The 24,594-nt window shown below is 44.3% G+C and overlaps 1 protein-coding gene across 1 annotated transcript in view; it reads left to right on the top strand.

Annotated features, from left to right (window-relative positions):
• The window catches only part of LOC135376456 (atlastin-2-like), a 40,491-nt gene that overhangs the window by 9,850 nt on the left and 6,047 nt on the right, over window positions 1-24,594 (top strand). The window contains exons 2-13 of the mRNA XM_064608976.1: window positions 396-461; window positions 4,799-4,989; window positions 7,039-7,357; window positions 10,682-10,973; window positions 11,967-12,094; window positions 13,607-13,663; window positions 13,734-13,805; window positions 16,985-17,128; window positions 21,806-21,868; window positions 21,932-22,000; window positions 24,301-24,378; window positions 24,464-24,587. Of these exons, the coding sequence (XP_064465046.1) occupies window positions 426-461; window positions 4,799-4,989; window positions 7,039-7,357; window positions 10,682-10,973; window positions 11,967-12,094; window positions 13,607-13,663; window positions 13,734-13,805; window positions 16,985-17,128; window positions 21,806-21,868; window positions 21,932-22,000; window positions 24,301-24,378; window positions 24,464-24,586 (1,572 nt within the window). The 5' untranslated portion in view covers window positions 396-425 and the 3' untranslated portion in view covers window position 24,587. The remainder of the gene's footprint in view (window positions 1-395; window positions 462-4,798; window positions 4,990-7,038; window positions 7,358-10,681; window positions 10,974-11,966; window positions 12,095-13,606; window positions 13,664-13,733; window positions 13,806-16,984; window positions 17,129-21,805; window positions 21,869-21,931; window positions 22,001-24,300; window positions 24,379-24,463; window positions 24,588-24,594) is intronic.

Raw genomic sequence — 24,594 nt, 5'->3', positions numbered from 1 at the left:
GGCGCACTCGGATGTTGAAAGCACAAATTACAGTTGACACTTTAAAGATAGGCTCAGTCTCATACTGGAAGGCCAGGTCACCTCCTTACCAATGAAGCAGTTCAGATGACACCCCACCTTCAGGCAAGCATCAGTACGCCATTTCCATTGTCGAAAGTCTCAGAGCCTCATTTAACTCCCTCGTGAGTCCCTTCTCGCTGAAACTGCGTGTCACGGTAGCAATTTAAGACCCCAGGCAAGTCGTCGGGAAGTGGATGGGACCGTGGTCGTTGTCTGGCTTTTTCGACGACTGCCGTACTTGTATTGTTCAGATCAGGAGACCTTATGTTTCTGAATGGCCCGGGTCTGGGAAGTATGTGTGACATTTCCTAAGAGCCTGTCATTCTCTTTTGCAGTTCCTGTAGTTACGCATAAGAGGAAAGAAAATGAGCACATTTTCAAGTTTTGACTCGAGGGGGACGGTAAGTACCTAATAAAAATTGGAATTAGATTTCGGTGAGCTACATTGCAATGAGCTGAGCTGCGTCGTGGCGGCACCGCTTCTTCCACGGTTGATGCCTTTGCAAATACGCTGTTTTCAGTGAATGTTGACGCTTGCAGTAAGGCATAGAGATATGTTCCTGTCCACACTATTACTTCTTTTTACGGTAGTGCATTAAACTGTGGAAGGGTAGAAAATCCAGTGGACCTGCAAAGGTTAAGGAATCTGCCCGAGAATAGGAGCCGCCGATAACAGGTTTCTCAAAGCTCGCGTGGTCACAACCTCACTAAAACACAGCGTGACATCATCAAAGCGCTAGCTGACAGAGATGATATCATTATCAAGCCCGCAGATAAGGGTGGGAGTACCGTCATCTGGCCCACAGATAAATATATTTCTGAAGCTCATAGTCAACTCAACAATACGCAACACTACCTCAAACTGGACCATGATCCAACAAAGGAGTACACGGCGCTAATAACCCATACCATACAGGACCTCCACGAACGAAAGCTCATCACACGTGATGACCTCAGATATCTCACCCCATCAAACACAGGCGCAGGTCGTTTCTGTTTACTGCCGCAAATCCACAAGGTACACGCCAACGAGCTCTATACGGCTGACATCCCCGGCAGGCCAATTGTATCTAATAACAACACGCCAACAGAAAGACTCTCGAAATTCCTGGACCACTATTTAAACCATATTCCGACAACACTGCCATCGCATGTAGAAGACACACCCCACCTCCTCAGAATAATCAGAGATATAAACAACACTCGTACGTTTGGTAGGGGCAAAATACTAGCCACGCTGGATGTGACATCACTGTACACTAACATTCCACACAACGACGGAATCACAGCCCTCTGCAATACCCTTTCTACAACAAACACCAGAAAAGACACGGAAACCATACTCGTTCTAATGGACTTGGTCCTTAAACTAAACTACTTCGAGTTCAATGGCGAATACTACCTACAAGTACACAGTACAAGTATGGGCACACCTGTTGCACCCACATACGCAAATATATTCATGGGGTTCTTAGAAAACAAAGTTCTCAGCGCCCTCTCATTAAAACCAACTGTGTACCTTCGATACATGGATGATATAATTATAATATGGAAACACGGGAAACATGAATTTCAAAAGTTCGTAGATCTACTGAACACCGCGAATAGCAACATAAAGTTCACATCACAACAGTCAACTGACCTAACTAACTTCCTCGACACCACAATATCACTAGACAACGGCAGCCTCATCACAACCCTGACCAACAACAACTGGCCAACTGACAAACAACAATACCCTCACTTCAAGAGTCACCACCCGCGTCACTGTGAGGTTGGAATTCCTAATGGGCAGAGTGTAAGACTACGCAGAATTTGTTCAAACGACACAGATTACGCTGAGAAGCTTGACGAACTCTGCAGTACACTTGCCCAAAGGGACTATCCAGACTCACTCCTAACCGAATTCTGTCGCAAGGCACTCACACTCGATCGAAACGAGGTTCTGGAAAACCGAAAAAATCCTGACGCGTGCCAAATAAGCTTCATCACAAGATATTCCAACGCACTTCCAAACATCAAAGCCATTCTACAGAAGCACTAGCACCTCCTCCAAAGCAGTGACCGACTTAGCAATATATTCACCCATCCCATACAGGTGACATACCGACGCGCAAAAAACCTAGCAGACTCCTTGGTCAATGTCAAAATCAGCAAAACGAGCACCCCGTACACGGGAACACGACCCTGCAACCTCCCGCGCTGCAAAACATGCAAGCACGCTCAACACACTAACTTCATCAAAACCACTGCGAGCAATTACACCCACCCGTTAACCACGCATTCACATGCACAAGCTCCAATGTCATATACTGCATTGAATGCGGCGACTGCTCCATGCAATACATTGGTGAAACCGGCCAACAAATGAACAACCGCCTTACCGGACACAGAACCGACACGTCCAACAAACTCCCCAAAGCAGTCGCCGAACACTTTAACGTTCCTGGTCACAATTTTGACAACATTAACCTATATATTCTAGAAACCGAGTTTAGATCCACACGTGACAGACGTGATAGGGAGTCTTATCTCCATATGCAAGTTCAACGCTCTTCACCCGTCCGGTATCAACAAATCACAAGGCACCCTAGAAACACTTCACAAATATAATATGCTTTTTCTTCTACCTCCATTATCATCTGTTATGTTGTGCATGGCCACTGCTTTCTGCTTTCTTTATTGCATGCCACAACTTTGTATCACAAAAACAAAACAAAAAACTTTGCTCGTTCTGGAATTTTCCCCACGTAACCACTAACCTCCTTATCTTTCGCTATGCTTGCCAATTCTTGCCTGTTGTCCCGTTTCGTCCACGTGAACGTGTTCGTGAACCTTCCATCTTTCTGTAACCGGTCTGTAGCCTAGATCACGTTCACATAATCCCCTCCACACTCTAACAAAGCAGCCATTCGCTCCGGCCGTATAAGCCCGTACAGTCCCTTTCTTCCCTGCGGGCTGTTGAACCAGAATTCGCATGAACCTTTAAACACGTCACACCATGCCCTTTAAATACCATGCCAATGATGAGAACGGTGCCCAGAAGAAGAACAGTCTCTGTTCGAAATATCGGCGGCTTCTGTCCTGAGGCAACTCCCTTCCTACATCTCTACCGGTTCGCTGGATTTCTACCCATCTACTATCCCATCTTGTTCGATTCGAACTGCACTGCACATTTTCAACTCCACTGGCTAGAACAAGTCTTGTCTTGTACTGGTCATACAAAATAAACATTATTTTTTAAAGATAGTCCAAGAAGTTTTCAAAATGTAGACAGCTAACACTTGTAACTGCGAGCCCCAGGCTCGGGCAGAGTGTAACAACCAGTTTAACTTAATTTTATTACGGGATGACGACTGGGGAGTCTCATCGCCGGGGGCGATACTCTGCCCTATAGCTAGTGGTGATGCGGGGAATGAAATGAGAACATGATGACAATAGCATATGGCGAATTAAATGATACAAACCCAACGTTGAACGTGTAGATGGGCTCGGAACGACTACTGGCGTGGAGCGCACCGTGGGGACTGCAAGACCTCAAAATACAGCCCCCATTCAGCAGTGCCATATCAGGAACGTCGAGATCGACTTTGTATTGTCTTGCTCTGCCTCAGAAAAACGTCTTGGTATTCCTTCCCTGGCGGCATTCTCTCCTATCAGAAACGTGACTTTATGTCGAAGGCGTGCTCTTCATCACGCTGGAGTACACTGCTCCAGTGTGCCCCACGTGCTCCTCGTAGCACCGCCCAGTGTTCCGTCATACAGATGTTGGGATGGGTGTGCCAGCACTTGGCTCATCAGTGTGCTCTGATTTGGTTCTAATTCTATGCAACTCTGTGACTTTTCATCTACTGCCGTCATAACGCGTAGGATTCATGTCGGTATTGTCGTATACAAACAAAGAATCAAATATTCAAAATATTTGTATATCTGTATGTATATACACAGAAGAAATAAGTTCGCACAGAGCACCACCAAAGGAATATTTTCAGATGACTTCATTTAATTCATTTTGAAATTACACAGACACGACGTTTCGAACGGTGGACCGTTCTTTTTCAAGTGAAAAGATATAATGAGTTGGTCAAACAGAAAACACTCACTTTCGTGTGCTTCGACAGTGGTGGGGGAAGGGAAATCGCAGTGCGTTGAGGTTGCCGAAGGGAGGTCATAAATTCTGTGTGCGGGGTCCTGTCGAGTGTGTTTCGCACGTGGGAAACACACTCAACAGGACCCCGCACACAGAATTTATATATCCGAATTGCCACAAAAAGGCGTACGCCCCTCTTTGTTTTCGAATCAGAAGCTATAACACCACCATTCGTGAAAATGGTTGGCGCACAGCTTACTATGCGGTGAAGTTCTGTTTTTAGGGTGCATGATAGTGAATACAAACCAGGAGAATGGCCGGGCAGCTTAAGGCATCCGTCTCGTTGGCGGCAGCCAAAGCCGTAGTAAATACCGAGAGACCGGGCCGTACTAAAGACCGGGAGGTCGTGTGTTCGAATCCTATAGCACTCGATGTGCTGTCTGAGGTTCTCGCTACGTATACTGAAGACTTTCCAGACGAATGTCAGCACACTTCCCTCTGAAATCCACCCAGGACGCATACTGACCTCCCTTTCCGACACTCCTTCCTGCTGCCCTCTCTGTCTATCCACATCTGTATTCCGCTCATAGCCACAGTTGCTTCGCGGTGCTAACAGGGGAAATGAATATGGCACATGCTCCTTTACAGGAAACATTGGGCTCTGGTGCATGTCCGGTCGTCGTGCGTCCCCACAAGGATGCCACTTACTTTGAAATCCAGAATGACAACTTGGCACGTCTTCTCACCAACAGCGATGTCGCAGACCTCCCTGTGGTGGTATTGTCAGTCGCAGGAGGGTTCCGACTCGGAAAGTCCTTCCTTCTTGGCTTCTGTATCAGGTACATTCAAGTTGATATGGTTCTAGGGATTATCAATCGTACAAAAGGAGCGGGTCGACCTTAGCATGGATGACGGATGTCACTTTCAAGATCACCGCTACTCTGTTAGGACAATTTGTTCTTTTTAGGGTATAAACGGCTTATCCCAGGACGAGTACGTTTTGAGGTGTAAACACTATGCCCCCTTCGAGATGTAGTAACGTGATACTGAAGATGTATTATCTGCATCTCATTGTATAAATATATATCCCCTTGAAGGTATATTTTCAAACCTGGAGTGTTATCTTGGAAAATTGGAATACCCGATTTACTTGAGCGCTATACAAGAGCGGCGCTTTCGTAATTCAGATCGCAACAAAACTAAAATAAAATAATACTCAGCGACAAGTGCATTAAATTACAACAACTACGGCGAGGAAGAGAGAGAGAAACAAAATACCTGGACACACACCCACGCACAGAAATGTACCCACAAACTCATATTCACAGAGTGCACGTGTAAAACGCAGAGGAGAGCTCGTGCAGATTACTCGCCACGCAAGGGGCAATTTGTGACGATTTGGTGGAAAACAGATACTGGTATAATGCATGGTGGCTTCGCAAAATGTGGGGCGCATTCGCGCGATTAGCGACAATATGAGTGAGCACCATTTCTGTTGACGCATAGATTTCGTAATTTCAGGAACAAATCGCACGTTAGAATAAACCACTCCCCCTATTAATTACGATGCAACTGTATCACTGACTGTGTTTCCTAATTTAATTACTGGTTGGCTGAGATGGTACTGTCTCCACAGCAAATTAATGTGGTACCATGTAATTGTATCTACAGATATACAAAATGTCGAAATTACAAACGTATGAGAGAAGCACCTTATTATACCCTCAACTGGGGTGAATGTATAGCCACCTCGATTTATACATCAGACAGAGTGTAAAATGGGGGAAAGACGTCGGTGATGAGGTGAAAATTTCGTAGTTTAGTCATGACCGATATGCCTTCGTTATACCTCTTGTATACCTTTTCTTCTAACCTTGTATGCCGTTCACTCTGGGGTTATTACGCGGGAACAAAAAAATGAGAACCAGCACAAGGCCACGAAGCCGTCGCCCAGCCGAGCATGCCAAAACGATAGGTCGCCTCCGTCGCCCCCGGGATGATTACAGTGCTGTTGCATGAGGTCGCGATTGCGTCTTTGTGAGGGGTGACGTCAAATCGAGCAGATTCCAGTGCCTAGATAGCGTATACGAAGGCCAGCTGATGGATGAACTCCATAGGGCAAACGCCCGAGCCCGGGCACGCAGAAGGACACACAGAGTGTGCCCTTGTCGTGCTGATACCAAATTATACTGTTCAGTCTCACGCAAAGGTAACGGGAGAGACCTGGTAAAAGAAGTACAACTGTCCCAAGTAAAAATATAGTATACTAAGAAATGTATTAAGAGTTGATTATCGTTTGGACGATTCCCACAATAAGTTGTATGAAGTTGCTGAAGTTATATTAATATCTATTCTGAGATTGTGAGCTTAATTTGGTTGTGGGTCGCGGAAGAAGAGACTATATCATATAATATCGAGAATATCATATAATAATAAATATTACTATAAAACAATTGCTTCGTAATTAGACATAATACAAAAATTTCTTCACTCACAGAAGCTCAACGCCGGCTTTACCCGGTTTTATTCCCACGCGTTTTTTCTATTATTTTTTAAGAGTGATTCATCCTGTGGGAGGAGAGACAAACAGTTTAGCTTTGTAACAACCGGAAGTGATCACGCTGCGGTACGTGTCACCCGTAATACTGCGCGGCAGCATAGTTATGTATAATAGTTAAACATATGAACAGTACAAATTCTAAATATGCGAATGCATGCATTTTGTGTCTTGCACTTAAATTTGTACCTTTTTGTTTTCGCAGACGGAACGAACACGTTAGCTAAGAATGATTACTTTTCCTCCGCCTAATGGTTACACCGCCAAGGTGTAAATTTTTGCTTGTATGACCACACCACTGCGTACTTATTAGTTTTCTCTGACGTGACAGGTACCTCGAGCACCTAGGGATCTCGTCAAACCCGTCAGGTTGGATGGACGAGGAGAATATACCCTTGACGGGCTTTTTTTGGAGGTACGGCAGCGAGAGAGAGACCACTGGTATTCAGCTGTGGGGAAAAGTATTCAAGGTGCAGACGCAAGCACACGGACTCGTGGCTGTCATTCTGATGGACACGGAAGGTTCATTCGACAACAGGTCCACGATGGAAGGAAATGTCACAATTTTCTCAATGAGCATGCTACTAAGCTCTGTACAAGTGTACAATCTCACCAAACAAATAACTCAAGCCGATTTGGAGCACCTTAAGGTGGGTACCAGTCAAGGATGTGCCTAGTTAATGCTTGTCTTATGTCCAAAATTGGTCTTAATCGCGGAATGTCAAGGTCAAAACCGTGGGGCCGCAATGTTAGGCACGAAAAAAAAAACTGTCTTAGAAGCCTATAAAAGGCCCTAAAGATACCGACTTAAACACTAAAAGCGTCATTATAGGCACTATAAGATGTTCATTTCGTCATCCGTAGCACTGAAATCGAAAACAAAGTCCATGAAGCGCTTTTCCCGCGGGAACAATAGAGTAAACGGGAGTTGTGAGTATTTCATTTATCCCTCTGTAGTCATAAGGCTTCTAGCCACCGCCGCCGGTTCCACGAGAGTTCTCAGAAGGTCTTATCGCGGGCAGCATACTGGTGATAAGGGAGATGGACACAACGTTGTAAGGTCCAAAATACGGTGTTACAAAATCAACGCAGATTCGCCAGGAACAAAGAATGCAAAATCAACATGTCGACTTTATTGTAGCGCTGAAATTTCGTAGTTGAAAGAAACTTGTCAGGCTTCGGCCTTCTCAATTTAGTTTTCGGCATTACCTTAAGGCTCGCAATTGTTGCAAATAACGCGGATCAAGTCTGCTCACACAGAACGCGGCGTCACTATCACTCGTCTGCCTGCGTCCGTGACTGCACCCGAGGAGGGTTGCTAAGGTTGCCAAACTGTAGGGATTGTGCCGGAATTGCACCTTCTTTGGTACGTCATGCCACTCATCAGCATTTTATTGTGTGTCAAAGTTTCGGCAAAAAGAAAAGAGATAACGAAAAAAAAGAAAGGTCCAGGACCTCTTCTAGATGTAATAGGCAAAAGAGTTGCGTGTTCTAGATTGCGACAAAACGGTTACGCCACGTGGTTATATTTTTTATTAACAACCCACAAAACAAAACAATACTGGAATGGAGGGAGAAAATGAGTGAGCTCGATATCGATAAATTGGGTGTCAACTCTCAGCTTACTTTCCAATACTTTTGAGATACACGCTTCTTTCAAACGATCGATGGTTTCTAAAAGGGCGTGGGACGTGACCCATGTTAATTTCGGCTGGACAACGGTCCTTTGCCAACGCTTCAGGCTGCCAATTACAGACATTTTTCGATATTTAACCGGAGCTCTAGGCATCTACACTAACATAGGCACTAACGCAAGAATGGGCATTTATAGGCGCTAACAAATCGATACAGGAGCTTCTCCAGCACCCAGCTGCTCCTCTATCGAAAATGCACTATTGGAACCATACAAAAAAGAAAAGGTATTTGCATAGGAATCCGGCTTCTTTTGAACATATTCGCGCCTTGATAAACGTACAAGCTGTCTTGATAAAGTTCCTTTTATAGTGTTGCGGCATTCCTGGAAAGTCGTAACGGTATCGTAATTGGAAGTCAGTAGCGATATTTACATACTCAAACTTCTTGCGCGAGGTTTTGTTCCCCCGCGTGTTCCCAAAGTAGGACAATTACATTGTATGATCTATCTGACCTATTGCCCGTTGTACACGCAGTATTCAGTATTTTTTGGTGGACGCCCTTATCTTTTGTAGGGAAAAAGTGACAGTAACAGTAGAACAGTGTGCAGTTCCAGCTGCAACGTTGTGCAGATGCATTGCCTCCCTGCTGGAAATCGTACCACCGAGAATGCCTCCAAAATGTCAGATAATTTAATTGGGTATCACGCACGCAAATACCATCGCAATGGAGAAAAAATGAATCCTCCAGTAGACCATTTGCGACAAATATTATACAGTGCGTTTATTTTTAGCATTTATTCTTCGTATATAAATTATTATAGAAACTAATAAAATAGAAGCTAAATTAAACTAACAGATGAACAAACAATTGCTAGCAGGAAAAGTGGTTTTTGGAATTCACTTATACGGCCAGCGGATATTGCCTAGAAGGAACCATGCTACTGCAAGATGACTCATTTCTTGAAATGCATTAATCACATTTTTTTTTTTATCATTAGGAGATTTCGGAAAAAGCGACATGTCAGAATCCTAGGCTGTCCTCGTTGAAAGCCATTCCACGACTAACAAATTTCGATACACGCACGTGCGTTAAAATATCCATCACTGAATTTTGATGCGCAAATGAGCCGGAAGGGCAACCGTAGCGACGCAAGGAGTACAACGCTCAATCCACGTCACAGGGCCACGTGATTTGGAGCAATGGAAATGATTGAAGCGGGTGACGATCTACAGGCCAGATAAACTGCTTTCCGGCCCAAATAAGCTCCCCTCGGCGTTGACCATGCATCCTTGTGGGCGCTTTTTTGTTTCGTTTGGCGGATCATTTGCATACTGAATTTCAACGATGGATACTTCACGGCCCACGCTCGTTTCTGATTTTGTAAGATATAGAATGAGTTTCAATGACGACTCTCCCCCGTTCCCCTATCTTGCTACTGCGAAAATGCCATAATTAAAATTGTAATTAGTGAATTTTTATAATTAGTCATTTTGTATTGACACTATCCTCCTGAGGGTGTCCGCCTGGACGCATAACTCCACTGCTGGAACGACACTTGTGCTGCTCTCATATTCCGTAGAGGATAACAATTTATCGCAGACACTGGACTGCAGACAAGGGCTTTTAATTGGGTAATGGTATTTTCATTGAATTCAACGTGTGGGATATTTTCGGCAATACGTGGTACAAGCATTCTGTAGCGTTAAAATTACCTGTGTACCTCAATGACGAGAAATGTGCATTATTAGATGTGCGTTGTTTCACACAGCATGGCCATCGGTTAAGTCGTGTGCCAGATGAGGCTACTGTCTTGCAAGCATAGCTACGAAACCATTTTCTTGAAGATCTGGTCCGTGATATGAAACATTCTGGATTACAATGTTGCGTCAGTTGATCCCCGATCTGAGTTCGTGTAATCCAAGTTGACCCCAGAGTTCTACATTTTTCTACCATATTATTTTAAAATATGTACTCAAGCAACACAGAATCTTGACCCGATGTTGTCTGGAGGCTCAAAAAACCGGTCCAATATTGATCTGGTATTCCTGAGATTATCCCAATATTACCCATTTATTGGGTATAATTTAAGTAATTTTTGGTCCCTAACCTAACCTAAGCAGCAGATAGGAACGCAAAACCGTTGTGTGAGGTCGGGGCACATAGAGCGGCAATAGTTGATGTATTTAAGTCGAAGAACGACCCTGCCTCTGGGCCAACGAGTGTTTCGGGTGAATGAGACTTGTGGAGTCATACGCCAAAAAAGAAAGGGAAAAAATGAAGAGAAAAAGTTTTACTTCCTCTCAGTCAGCAGTCTGTATCGATTTTTCTCCTTCACACAGCTATTTGCCGAGTATGCTAACATGGCTAGAAGAGCTGGCGGCCAGAGCAAGGAAGTGTTCCAGAAGCTGCTGTTCCTCATTCGCGACTGGCAATATTACGGAGAGAAGTCGTTTGGACTGGAAGGAGGAGAAGAGCTGCTTCACCCTCTCCTTCAAAGGGACCTCACATTGCCAAGTGAAGTTTCCGAACTACGTGAAAATATCCGAAACAGCTTCAGCGAAGTGAAATGTTTCCTCTTGCCCAGACCTGGTGACGCGGTAGAGAACGCGGGTTTCGACGGAAGACTTCGTGGTAAGGTTCCTTCAAATTCAACCATCGTAGATCTCCCTCGGTGGAGTACGTAGGAGGTCGTAGGATGAAAGCATTGGTCATGGTTCACGCATCCATGTAGCTCTCACACAAAAGCAAGCGTACACTAAATTTAAAGTCACACACTCGGTCACGTGTTGGCTTGCTGAGATCCGCGCTACCCGTCGTAATGAAGCCCGTTTAGTATGTCGACAGCGATTCACATGCAATATGGCCATTCGCTGTCGTACTTGTAGAACGATGTTCATTTTAAGACGCCGTTTTATGCGGAATATAAGCCTCGAAATCGGTAACGCGGTGACTCAGGCAGTTGCGTAATGTTTACGAGCAACGGCCGCCGCGTGTCGACATTTTCGTTACCGCTAAATTTCATGAGCTGAGCAGTTATCGCTGACTAACAGGAGCACAATCCTGCGAATCAATTAACACAACAATAGTGTACGGAAAACGTTTCTAAAGCAATCTATCAGGGCTCACGAATGGGAAGAGGTGTTCGAATGATACTGTGATATGAGCACATCTTCGAGAACAGAAGGGGAAGGACGAGACATGATCAACAAGTGAACATCTGCGTCAACACAGAACCTTGTTGATAAAAATCGGGGTGCGAGATACACAAAGGCAACAGCGGACATGCTTTTTCGCCGTGTCTTACAAACAAGTCTAGCTCTGTGTCTCACGGGCATAGAAGTTACTAGAGTCCCGTTCTGCTTAAACACCAGTATAATCTTCCGAACGAATCCGTGAAGATGAACACCCGGTTGTGCGTCGCCTTTGCCTTTAGCGTTTTAATAATGTGGCATCTCTGATGTATCGCTCATACAGGCGCCATTTCCCAACCGCTCCACTTCCAGCGCAACTGGAGGAATTCTGCCATACATCGCCCATTCGCTTGGACGCCTTTCCTACTGTTTTCCAACTACAACTACACACTCAAGTGCATAAATACCTTACAATGCCAATCTTCATTCACAGATATATCTGAAGATTTCAAGTATCACTTGGAGAACCTCATGTCTTACCTTCTCTCACCCGAAAGGCTAGTTCCCAAAAAGATCAATGGAAGGATTGTCACGTGCAAGGAGCTCGTGTGCATGTTTCAGGTGAGCTCTGTTCGTTGTACATTATACATCCGTGCAGTCACGGAAGGAGGACATCGTGATAATTTCTTCGTTTTGTTCTTCTGTTTCTGTGCGTACGTGCGCATGTATGTATATCTGTACTGATGAGTGCATGCGTGTATGCACGTGATGATGATGATAATTGAATTAATTGAACTAAAGCTATAGTACGCCACAACTGTGATAGAAATTATGACTAGTTAAAGATGAAATCAGTATGCGCAAACAGTAGGTTTTGAAAAATACGACACACGCCATGATCTGATTATGATCCACACACACACGCCATGATCTATATTGCTGGTAGGTAGCCAAATCTCTTTAAAAGTTATGACTCCTTAAAAATGGCAACCAAGGCCCATCGCCCAGTGGGAGGGCTGGGTGGAGAGGTAAATAAAGGTGTGTATGTATGTATTTATGCGTGTATGTAAGTATGTATGCAGGCACGAATGCATACATGTACGTATGCATGGATGTATGTACCAGGGTTGCGGAATTGGGTCTCCCTTTCATCGTGGGTCTCCCATTCAGTTGCAATTCAATTCCGAGAAATGGAAATTTCCCATAATTCCATTCCTTTAAATTCCTCGGAATGAAAAGGTATGATCAGTTTCCACTCCTGGTATGGCTTGGCAACCCAATTCCATCCCGTTAATTCCCCCCAAGAAAAGAAAAGGACCGGTAACCATACTTGCAAGTCGAGCAGTGCTAGAGGAGATTGACATTCCCAAGCACGGAAAGAGCACAAAGACAATGTTATTTCAGTCTTGAGCGTGTGCAGGAGTGATGCAAAGGGTGCGGGGGCAGAAACCAGCACGTTGAAACCAAAACTGCCACCGGGGCACCCAGACCATTCCATTCCCATTCCTAGGACAGTTTCCGCCTATCAATTCCACTTCCGTTCCGGGCTCTGCTAAATGTGCAGTGATTCCGGAATCATTCCAACTCCGGAGTAGCAACTCCGCAACTCTTGTCTGTACAGTGCTGGATGAAAGTTTACGGAACATGCTCCGGCGCATTCCTCCCTCAGACTGACACGCTAGTAGCGAATATGACCGTACCAACTTGAAAACAAGTGACAGTCAAATGACATTGTCATTTGACTGTAAGCCCGTATACTATCCCTTTCCCTGCTGTAGGGTGTCACTTTGAGGAAGGAACGCGCCGCAGCGTGTTCGGTAAACTATCATCGCGTACTGTATGTGCGTGTAGTTGGAGGTTTTTGGCACAGGGTCTGCATGAATGCATGTATGAATCAATGCGTGCACGTGAGTATGTATGCGCGTATGTATGTATGTAAGTTTGCATGTATGTGTGTACGTACGACGAATGCATACCTTCATTTTACCTAGGTCGAAAAAATCGTTATCTGCTGACGCGATTTTCCAACCGTTCTTCATTGTTGTCTGTCACCGTAAACATATTACGACTTAGTTATATTGAGCCCTGTGCTTTTGGGGAAAAAGACTGTGAAAATTGGTTCTTTTATTTCAGACTTATTTCACCATCTTCAACCAGAAGGAGCTCCCTCAACCCATGTCTGTCTTCAATGTAGGTTTGACTGCCCATGGTACTTTGATATCCAGGCAGAAATTTTCTGCAATGTTCATTATATTCACAGGCAACTGCATTCGTCCACAACAAGCGAATCATCGACGAAATCGTAAAAAAATATGAAACCGCAATGGAAGGGGTAAGCCACGTATTGACATGTTTCTCTCGCAGGAACATATTTCTGTCAACCAGTTAAAACAATATCTCCATAAAAGTATACCCTCAATCGATAATGCAAAAGTGTCACAGACGCGCGTTTGCCACTAAAGCGTCCTTTGTTACTACAGGGCTACAGATAATGACCTCAGGCACCGTAGCTTATCGTTCTCATGCAGCTAACGCAGACACACTTTTCCGCGTGTCTAAGCAGTTTTCTGAATCCCAACTCAAAGAACGTGTTAAACGACCAATGAGGCGACTGTGAACGCGTCTGCAAAACCTGCCTCGTTCTTCAAGCTGTTCATCGGGAGTCACTATGCAAGATATCTTCGCTGTGCAGTGTAATACCAGAAAAAATCAAATTTAGAAAAATAATGGGAAAAAGCGTCAGCACAATTCTCCCATGGCATCGAAATGACATCGACTTATTTGTTTCTTTATTTCTTGGCAGCTCACGTAGTGCTTATACGCACGGTCGGTTGAGATTCACGTCACCATTCACAAGACAGGTGGTATAGTCAACGTCATGGGGAATAGGCCACGTATGGGGGACGCTTGTCACGGTATCGCTTGTGGCTCACCTCATGAACACAACACGTCCCTGAAATTGTGTTTTTATCTTAAATAGTTACGGTAATAATCCTGTTCTTGGCGAGGAAGTCACGTGACATCAAATGTTCGGTGTCCGTTACTTTGCAAGCGCTTGAAATCGCGTTCAGACGCTTGTGAAGGCTTCTGACCGCGGCCCTTTTGTGCTCTGGCACGTTGTATGAATGAAAGATTAGGACTAATAGAGTGCTACAAAATTTCAGGTAAACGGATTTGTCTATATGTCCTGAGTCATCGCAGGACCTAGAACGATATAGAACATCTACAAAGGGGAGATTGTGTTGTTTTTTTTTTCACCTTTTTCTATCGTGAACTCTGTGTTACTGCGAAGGCGGTTTCATGAAGTATGAAATGAAGTGACAACCACGCGCTTCAAAACAAGGAATGTCTCGTCAACATAACGCTTACAAAATTTAATCGTGGTATTGTTGCAATTGTAAAAAAAAAAGTTCGCAATTTGAAAACAAAAAAAAACGAGACTTGCTCCTCAATTCAGCTAAGACTTAATTTAACTTTCGATTAAGTTAACAGCTGAACCTGAAACTGAAACTTTGCTGCCCATCGGGTAGGCTTCTGTGTTTTCCTACATTTGGTTGTCAAACTTTAAATAGGTTTATATCGAACAAAACGAAAGCAGTGGACTGGTCTCAGCCGCAGACGGAGCTGTGCGGTCGGGTAGTGTGCATAAGAAGAAAGACGGTCCTTAGTCACGTCTATAGCAAGACCGACGTGTATGTCTATATAGGCTTACCTTGTCACGGCAGGGAGGACGGGTGAAAATAATTCATTGGTGTTATTCGCAGAAAGACCGCTCTTTTGAACCCGATCATATACAAGAGCCGTCTTCCTGTATAAAGCTCCAACGAAGGCGAACTTGGCTTATGGCGAATGTTAATAATTGCAATGTTAATGCAATTATAACACATTATGTTACAGAATGCGATATATATTATGATATAATATACAGGGTGTTAATATTTATTCGTTACAGGATCTTTATTAGAAATTAAGAACGCCAAATAGGTACTGTAGTTGCTGCTGAGTTATATGATCTAATTACATCAAAATGCATTATTCAACTTTTTAAGTAGGGGATTTCGCGGCGGTATTCCTTGTTGAAGCCGTTCCATGTTATGGAAAAAGAGAAAACCTTAAACGCGCACGTGTGTTGAGGTATCCCCTGCTGCGTGTCGCTATGTAAATGAAACGAAACGGGAAATAAGCTATTTTGAAGCTCAGAAACACGACATGGAAACCATATGGGAGGGCCACCTGATTTGGAGCGATGGAGCTGATTGGTGTAAGAGCTACTCCGTTGACAAGATAGACGAAGGACGCGTCATTTTTATTCTGGAAAAGTGCGTATTTCTTGTTTCGCCTTACTTGCATAGCGAAATTCAGCGATCGATGTTTCAATACACGTGCGCGTTTAAGGGTTTTTAAAACATGAAATGTCTTTCAACGAGGAATATCTCCCGCTATCCTGGGAATATCTCCCTCTTGCGCTATGCAGGAAATGAAGTAATGACAATAACAATAAGGATCGAAGTCCTATGGTGTCAAGAAAGGTGAGGAGAGCTTTGAGGGCACAGCGTTTATGGGCTGGATGTGGCCTGTGACAAAGCAATATTGTGAGAGAGGGGGGCGAGAGTCTAGCACGAAATGGGATCCGGTGAGTACGGATCCCTTACGGAAACCCCATAGGGAAAGAGTTAATTAATGAATTTAGGCAGGCATACAATGATCCTGCAGTTACATACTCTGGACTAGATAATGTTCACCTTGCCATCTCATCTGCAAATACGGCACCAATTTGGCTCTGCTTTATAAAAATCAGTAACGGATAAAAATAAACATCCTGCATAATAATTATATTGAAGGAGCATGGAGGCTTTAATATATGTGGTTGATCACATCATGGACGAATCCTACTGCGTACCAGAATACCGAGTAAAAAATTTATTCTTCGGCGCGTCGTACTTGGCGAGATACAAGCCCTCGAACGAACTCCCGGGCGAAGTCCAGGCGTCACAGCTCTCAGAGTTGCGTCCACTGCCATTCGCAATCGTAATCTCGTGATTTCTCGTGCGCTGCCTCACTGGCGGTGGCGAGGGCTGTGACGTCAGAGCTGCATGAGTTACGGTATTCGCAGTGCCCATTTTCTCCTTTAAAAGTGATAAAACCCCCGTGCCGGGAAACAAGTCCAAGAACGACACAACACACAGCGCACTTTCACCTTTCTGTGCTGTGTGTTGTGTCGTCCTTTGATTTGTTTCCCGGCACGGGAGGTTTATCGCTTTTAAAGCATGAAATACAGAACAGCCCAATTTTTAGCCATTTCCCATTTTCTCAGCTTCTATTACCCTCTTCGCTGTAAAGCTTTCAATGCAGGCTAACATCAGCGCAAAGAATGGCCTTTTACGTTTATCTCTGATAACCTAGCATGACCTGTCGCAACCACTTTAATATGTATTTATATGCCGACATACTCCCGGAGCCAGGAATTGCAATGCGCCCGTTCATTTCATTACATATATTTTTTTTTTACAGATCGCCCTTACGAAAACTTGTTCCGAATCCGACACTGATATTGAGATGCAACATGAGAGACTGATGAAACAGTGCTTGTCACAGTACGATAACGAACAGAAGATGGGAAAGCACGACACCGAACTTCGGGAACAGCTCGTAAAGGTAATGTACCATATAACTTCCGCTATATGGCTCCGCACGTTGAAATCACATGGTTTAGCAGACGACAGAACTCGAAGACGCGCGACCGCGATGCCCCTAGCGTGATTCAAGTAACTAAAACCGCTAGATTCCTAGCACTCATGTTCGGGTGACAACGGTCACGTGGTCCAGCTCGGCCACGTTGTCACGAAATGACCACCCGAATTCACCCTAAGAATCGTAGGGAAAGGTTTTGCTTCCGTGTGTACGCTAGCAGACGACACACTCTATGGCTGCTGAAGATGGATGCGCCTGGCTCTAGAAACATCTTTCTAAAGCGGAAAAGCGCGAGTGTCAGAACCGGGCTAATAAATTGCGTTTTTCGCCGTGTGTACATAAACTAATTTACAGACGGTAAGCACGCACGTAATGTAACACTGAGTATAACTGGGTGGTTCCATTTATAATCGATCAAGGGGCTCCGGTGACATCGTTATTTTCTTCGGGGAAAAAATGGTTCCTAATCTTTTTTTTTTAAATTCCGGTTTAGCGACGCGAAGCGGCTGTGGCTATGAGCGGCGTACAGACGTGGACAGATGGAGAGAGGACAGCAGGAACGAGTGGGGAACAGGCGGGTTAGTATGCGTCCTGGGCCGACTTCAAGGAGAAATTTGTGCCGACATTTGTCTGGAAAGTCTTTGGAAAACCCAGGGAAAACCTCAGACAGCACAGTCGGTGACAGGTTTCGCACCCGTGTCACCGCTCAGTCCCGACGTGGAAATCGATCATCCTAACCACTATGCCACTCGATCTGGTGTGTTCGTAATCGAAAAAGGCGCAAAACAATTCTGTTCGCAAGTCTCTGCGTTATTTCGTTCTCGGTCCGCGAGGCTCCAAATAAATGAGCGCGATTCGGGCAGTTTCAGATTTCCCAAATTTGGCGTACACACTGGGTAGGTGCAAATCGTGTTCAGGTGAGATTGTATTGATGGCGGAATCCTTGGCGCCGATGACGAGGAGGTCGAGTTATCATATGGGAATCAATCACACTTCAGAAATTAGCCATCAACTTTGATCAATTTGTCGATCTCCCGAGAAAGTGTCTAACTCGCTACGCAGCTCATGACGGCGTGCGCAGTATTCAACGGAACACGATACGTAGTGACAAGACATTCTCGGATTCTACAGGGTTTGTGCTCCATTTCGACTATGCGGAAAATAGGACGGTCGTTCTTCTTTCTGCGTTCAGGGTTACCATTGGAAGAAAGACCACATAGCGATATTCACTTCCATGGTGAATCATTTATGCGGTTCCTGATGCTACGCCGTTGTGTCGCACGGCATGCGTCATGACTCTGCGCTAACCCTTCTGGCGTTCATAACCACTGATGAACACATGGATTAAGTCGGACTTTTGTACGGTGTATGTGCATACGTGTTAGGTGGGGCTGCGGCACGCTTTAAAAACCCATACCGGTTTCATGAACTGCAGAGGAGCTCCCACGTCATCAAATAGCTGTGTTTTGTGAAACGCCCTGTATATACCGGGTGCTTGAGTTAAATCCCCGGGCTAAATAATTCTCGAACGGGTGCACCAATCGACGAACTTTCTTTTTTACAAGTATCTGTGCGATACCACCTACAAGCTGCGCACCGCGTGAATGAGTGGGAGGCGCTCATTATTTAAATAAAAATTCAAATGTGTTTCGTAAAAAAACACAACTTCTAAAGCAGGGCGCTGTCGACATTAAAATGGGTACTACCCCTTTTGGGACCTTCAGTGGACACCTTTTAGAGAAAAATCTGCCACCGAAGCGGGTCATTTGTTGCTGTAATTAATTGGTTTCTGTTTACATATTTTGTCGGGGCTGGTCGCGGTGAATTTTCAAGTTATACACTTGACTGGGAACGAACGCCACAGGCGTTTGTCAGTGAGTCAGATTCGGGAATATTCCAGAAGGTCAAGTCCGGGTGGTGATGTCATTCGCCTTTGGTCACTGTCCGCTTAGGGGAAAATTCCTGGGCAGGGTGAGCGCTGCTTCGAACTTTGCTGAAAAGGAAAAGAAAAAAAGAAACGAAAAGGAAGAAAGTTTAGATCATCTAGGCGGCCAGATTTCTTACCGTTGAAAGTGCTACCAGATCTTCGTTATTTCCAAAGTCAAGTGTATACACTTGACTTGCTTTGCACTGGGCTTTCAGAGGTGTCTTAGGACACCCTGACGGGAGGCATCACGTGCCACATGACCTTCGGACGCCATCCGCTCAAACGTTGCCTGCCTGACTGCTGATGAGGTCCAAGAAGGCCGAAACAGCTGTCCAGTACTGGCATGGCAACGTTTGACTTAAAAAAACCTATGCTATACGTGCAGCCAAAGAGCTGCTGTTAATTTTTCTCCCGCTAATTGCTTGAGGTAAAAAGATTACCAAACGGCCACGAAAAAAAAAAAAAGACGCGGAAAGAGATTTATGGAAGTGACAAACACTAGTTTATTACATAATGAGACGTTAAAAAGCAAAATGAGCAAGGGGTCAATCGACGTTTCCACAGTGGCACTGTCTTCGTCAGGACAAAAGATGCATAGGTGGTTACACTTTACTAAATAGGTTTGGTACGTCACGTCATAATCCGCACGAGCACGCCACAGGCGTTTGTCAGTGAGTCAGATTCGGGAATATTCCAGAAGGTCAAGTCCGGGTGGTGATGTCATTCGCCTTTGGTCACTGTCCGCTTTGGGGAAAATTCCTGGGCAGGGTGAGCGCTGCTTCGAACCTTGCTGACAAGGAAAATAAAAAAAAAAAGAAACGAAAAGGAAGAAAGTTTAGATCATCTTGGCGGCAGGATTTCTTACCGTTGAGAATGCTCCCAGATATTCGTTATTTCCAATCAACCATTAACGAAGATCTCGGAGCACTTTCAAAAGTTACCGCTCTTGTCATTTACGTTTCTTACGCAGTCTATATGGTGTTGTCATGAGTCGGGTATGAAGTTACTTGTAAGCAGTATTAAGATTGACCATCAATTCGAACACAAGTTGGCGCGGGCTATAGTGAAAGGCGATAAGCGCGCAATCTGATTATACAGTGTGTCTTTATACAGGGTGTTCAAAATTAAGCTTTCACGAGCGCTACGCAAAAACAGCTATGACAGGAAACCGGATGATAACTTTACACTAGTTGTGTAAGAAACAGGTACTGCTAATTATTCAAGGAACAGAAAAATAGCAGCCAGTTTTCTTTCGTTCGCCTATTTACACCCTCTATTTCGATACAGATTTTCCATTAAAAAAAAAAAAACAAGGCTATAGGCATCATCTGTGGACCGGTGGACGTTCTTGCCATCTGTTGCTCAGTCGTCGGATGACTAATTACCTAAAAATCGTTAATTATTATTTTTAATTATAAAAGCTACGAAGTTGTCACAATGAGAGCACCTGTTTCTTTCGGTCACGTGACATCGTAGCCGTTTTCAGAACCAAAATTCTATCGTTCGTCCTCCAAAAAAATCGTGAAGGAACACCTTTTTCTTTGGCATCGCGCATCTTCGGAGACCCGTCTTTTCTTCACCGCCAATGCAAGAGGGTTAAAGAGAACACTGTCACATCTTGCGTCCTCGAAAAAGAGTAAAAGGAAACAGAAAATGCAATCCCAGATAAGGCCAGTTCCGACAGCATTACGCGATACATGTTTTTTTTTTTTCGTTTTTTTTTTTTTTTTTTCTGCAAGTTAAAGCTCTTCTTTGACGAATGGTGCGGCACCGTGCTGTTTTACCCACTCACGTTGGGAGTGAAGACAGGACGCGTTTCTGGAGATGCGCTTGTGAACAAAATAAAGACAAAATGCAGTTCCTTCACGATTTTTTTTTTTGCGAACGATCTACCAAACGGATTTTGTTCTGGATGTTCTCATTGGCCGGCCCAGGGACGGTAGAAGTGAAAGCAGGACGTCTATAGCCTTTATAGTTTTTTTTTTACATGAAAAATGCGTATCGGAAAAAAAAAGACACCCTATATGTAAAGTGGAAACAGGAACTCCTAAAGGAACGAAGTTGTTGCAGTGTACCCGCGCTTACCTTACGAGAAAGAAGTAACTATACGCGTAAAGTGCAACGACGTTTCCACATTAGGACTTCCTTTTCCCCCATACAATTTCCGAGGCTGACACCACATGCAAACTATTCAAACTGAAAGCATTTATTCGTGAACTAACTTTTTTTTATAACCGATTACAAGTAACCCACTGCCGAACACTGCTTACATGAGCTTGTGCGGCATTGTGTGAAAAACTTTACGCTTTTATAAATCAGAGCCTTCACACCACCTTTCACCAGCTGTTGCCACTGGTATCCATGACGAATATTGAACTCGGAGAAAGAGTTAGTGACTTGAGGGAGTCAGTCCCTTGGATCTAAAAATAGCAAAACATATACTTCATGCGCAGTCTCTCCCTCATCCTATATGCTTGTATGCAATTAAACATCGTTCACACATGTTACTGAGAGCACAACATTTTGGGACCTGAAAAAACTGAGTTAAGGCAATAGAAAAGAATAGCAATGGAAATAGAAAATAATGGGGAAAAAAACATGCGCGAAAGAGATGACATGGGTCCCCGTATGTACGTGTCTTCTCTGTATGTGCAGTTTTTCAACTCATAAGAAACAACACATGCCCACGTAATAACGGGTTTGTAACGTTGCAGGATCTCCATCACTGCTACGACATGTGCCAACGTTCTCGTAAAATATTGAGAGAGTACAACCGGGTAAGTATAGTTATATGCCGCTGCTAATGTTGCATGCCATCCTATAAGTCTCACTGATTTCAGGATATGAAGGACCAGATTGGGAAAGAACGAGAAGAGGCTCAGCGCGTTTATGAAGAAAAAATCAAACAGGTGACTCTTTCTATGCAGCTTAAATTACCTTACCTAACCTAACCTAAGCCTTAACTAACGTAGCATAAACCATCACCGAAACCTTAACTGATACGTTAGCCCAGCGTTTCACCGAGGCGTTAACCGAACAACTCAACCCAACTTTACCGTAAACCTCACCTCACCCAGCCTAAACGAACCGAACCCGGACTGAACCGACCCGACCCAACCTGACTGACCTGGCCTGGGTTCGCTACATGAAATAATGTTTCCGGTTATGTTTCGCGTATCTCAAGTACTTGCACTTTCGTTTCTGTTATGGTCCCCTAGATATCGTGGATACTGGTTTCGGTTTCTGTTTGTTCGAGATCGTTCAGTGTGTTCAGCCTGTTAGGGATCAGACCCTGTAGCAACACGGTGTAAACAGACGAATAAATTTTCTTAAGGGTGGTAGTTCACCATAGGGATGGATTACGTCCGTTGACGTTTGTTTGTGATATTGTTATAACCCTTGAATATCGTTTTCGTTTTGGTTTCTCGAGATGGAAACCAAAATATTTTGCTTCTGTTCCCGTTTATGGTAAGTAAACCTACTCTGAACAAATAGGACATGCCTTCATATTTAATTTTTGTGGTGTAGAGATACTGGGTGTCCCAGGTAAATGCCAACACGCTCTTTTTTAAATATATATATATAGATATCACTTTTACCGAGGTGAAATCGATAGCAATATAGAATATGCTGAAGGGCGCTCCTTAGGATGCATTAGCAAACTCCTAAAGCAATGCCTTAATTAACTTTCAATAATTAAGTATCTTAATTTTAAAAGCTAGGAAGTTGCCCCAGTGAGAACATATGGTCCCTTCGGCCATCTGGGACAGGAGCCCTTTTCAGAACAAAAATCCGTTCGATAGATCGTCCGCAAAAAAAAAAAATAATAATAATAATAATAAACAGTAAAAAGAAAAAAATGAAGCAGCACCATTTCTTTATTTTGTTCATTGTGCACTTTCCTTCACTTCAATTGTGGCAAGGGAAGGAGCACAATGCCGCCTCATGCGTCGAAGAACAGCTTTAAATTGACAAAACAAAATGAAAACAAACACTCTATATCCGAACTGCCCTTATCTTGAGTTGCCATTTTGTGTTTGCTTTTAGTCATTTTCCTGGACGCAAGAGGCTATAATGTACTTTCCTACCCTCTCACATTGTGGGTGAAGGGAACTCGTGTGTCCGAAGACGCGCAATGAACAAAATTAAGAAAAAATGGTGTTCCTCCACGAATTTTTTGCGGGTGATCTATCGAGCGGATTTTTGGTCTAAAAACAGATCCGGTATCAGGTGACCGGAGGGGCCAGATGTTCTCATTGGGACAACTTCGTAGCTCAAAAGTTAATTATTGAATGTTAATTAAGGCATTGCTTCAGCAGTTTGATAATGCCCTGCTAAGGAGTGCCCTTCAGCGTATGACATATTGGAATCGATTTCATCGCAGAAATAGCGATATTTATATATTTAAGAAATGTGTTCGCACTTAGCTGGGACACCGAGTATTAATATTTCTCTAGGTTAGTGGCATAATTCCTGCATATTGCGCAAAAGCAGACTCGAAGATGCTGATAACATATCACCGACTCCTTGTGAAGAAAGATCTGTGAAAGTGAGAGCAAAGGCTGTAACATGTGACTGATCGGAATCCGTGATAACATATTCATTTCTGTGTGCCCCAGTATGTGTGACTCAGTATGCCACCCGCTTCGTTCTCACAATTGTTACTGACGAAAGCGGCTGTCTCTCGGTTTCCCCCCCTTTGACGTAGTTTACCGGCAGCTGCAGAGCACAAGGGTCCGCCAAGGGTAGATGGTGTTAAAGAGAGTGCCGCGTCCGTTGTAATCGATTCCAAAGCTCTTTGCCGTCTCGCTCCGCGTTCATCACTGACAATGGCGCCGCAAATCGAATGCGAATTGGTGTTCCTTTGCAGTTTGATGTAACGCATGGCGAGATCGGGCCAGTGATAATTTACTTTCTGGATATTGGAGAAAATGTCACTCGGACAAAGAAAATGAGTGAGCGCCCTTTCTAGCGGAGCGGCTGGAAGGGCATCGGTAGCCTTCGCGACCAGCCGGCGGGCGGGGGGGACTGTTTGTGCTGGTCGCGGAGAATTCGTGATCCGCTTGTCGAATGTTTTTGTTGAATGTGACTGCTGTTGTTGTTTTATTCTGGTTAGCGTTGGACATGCAGGGGCCGATCGAGAAGAGTGAATGAGGTAGCAGGAACATGTCCTATCTCCCTTTCTAATAAAGGGCATTTTCTGCGTTAGATTATTGAAGAGGAGAGGAGTAAATACATGGAAAAGATTGAAGCTATGGCCAAAACCCACAGCCTGGATGTAGAACAGGTAAGTTCAAAGCTCCGTCGTCTTTCGACAGCCATCACAGCTCGGGTACAACACCCATCATCATGTGATGTTTTACATTCCGCAGATGAAAAATGCTATGCCACCTGCACCACAGGTTGGGTTCTGGGACGTCGCATTGGGTGTAGTTAACGCTATCCCCATCTTTGGCCCACTTGTATCCGGCTTAGTACGGCTATTCAGGGGATGAGGTAAGTA

Source organism: Ornithodoros turicata, chromosome 1 (assembly GCF_037126465.1).
Source record: "Ornithodoros turicata isolate Travis chromosome 1, ASM3712646v1, whole genome shotgun sequence".
Lineage (NCBI taxonomy): Eukaryota > Metazoa > Arthropoda > Arachnida > Ixodida > Argasidae > Ornithodoros > Ornithodoros turicata.
This window is presented reverse-complemented; position numbering and strand designations above follow the sequence as displayed.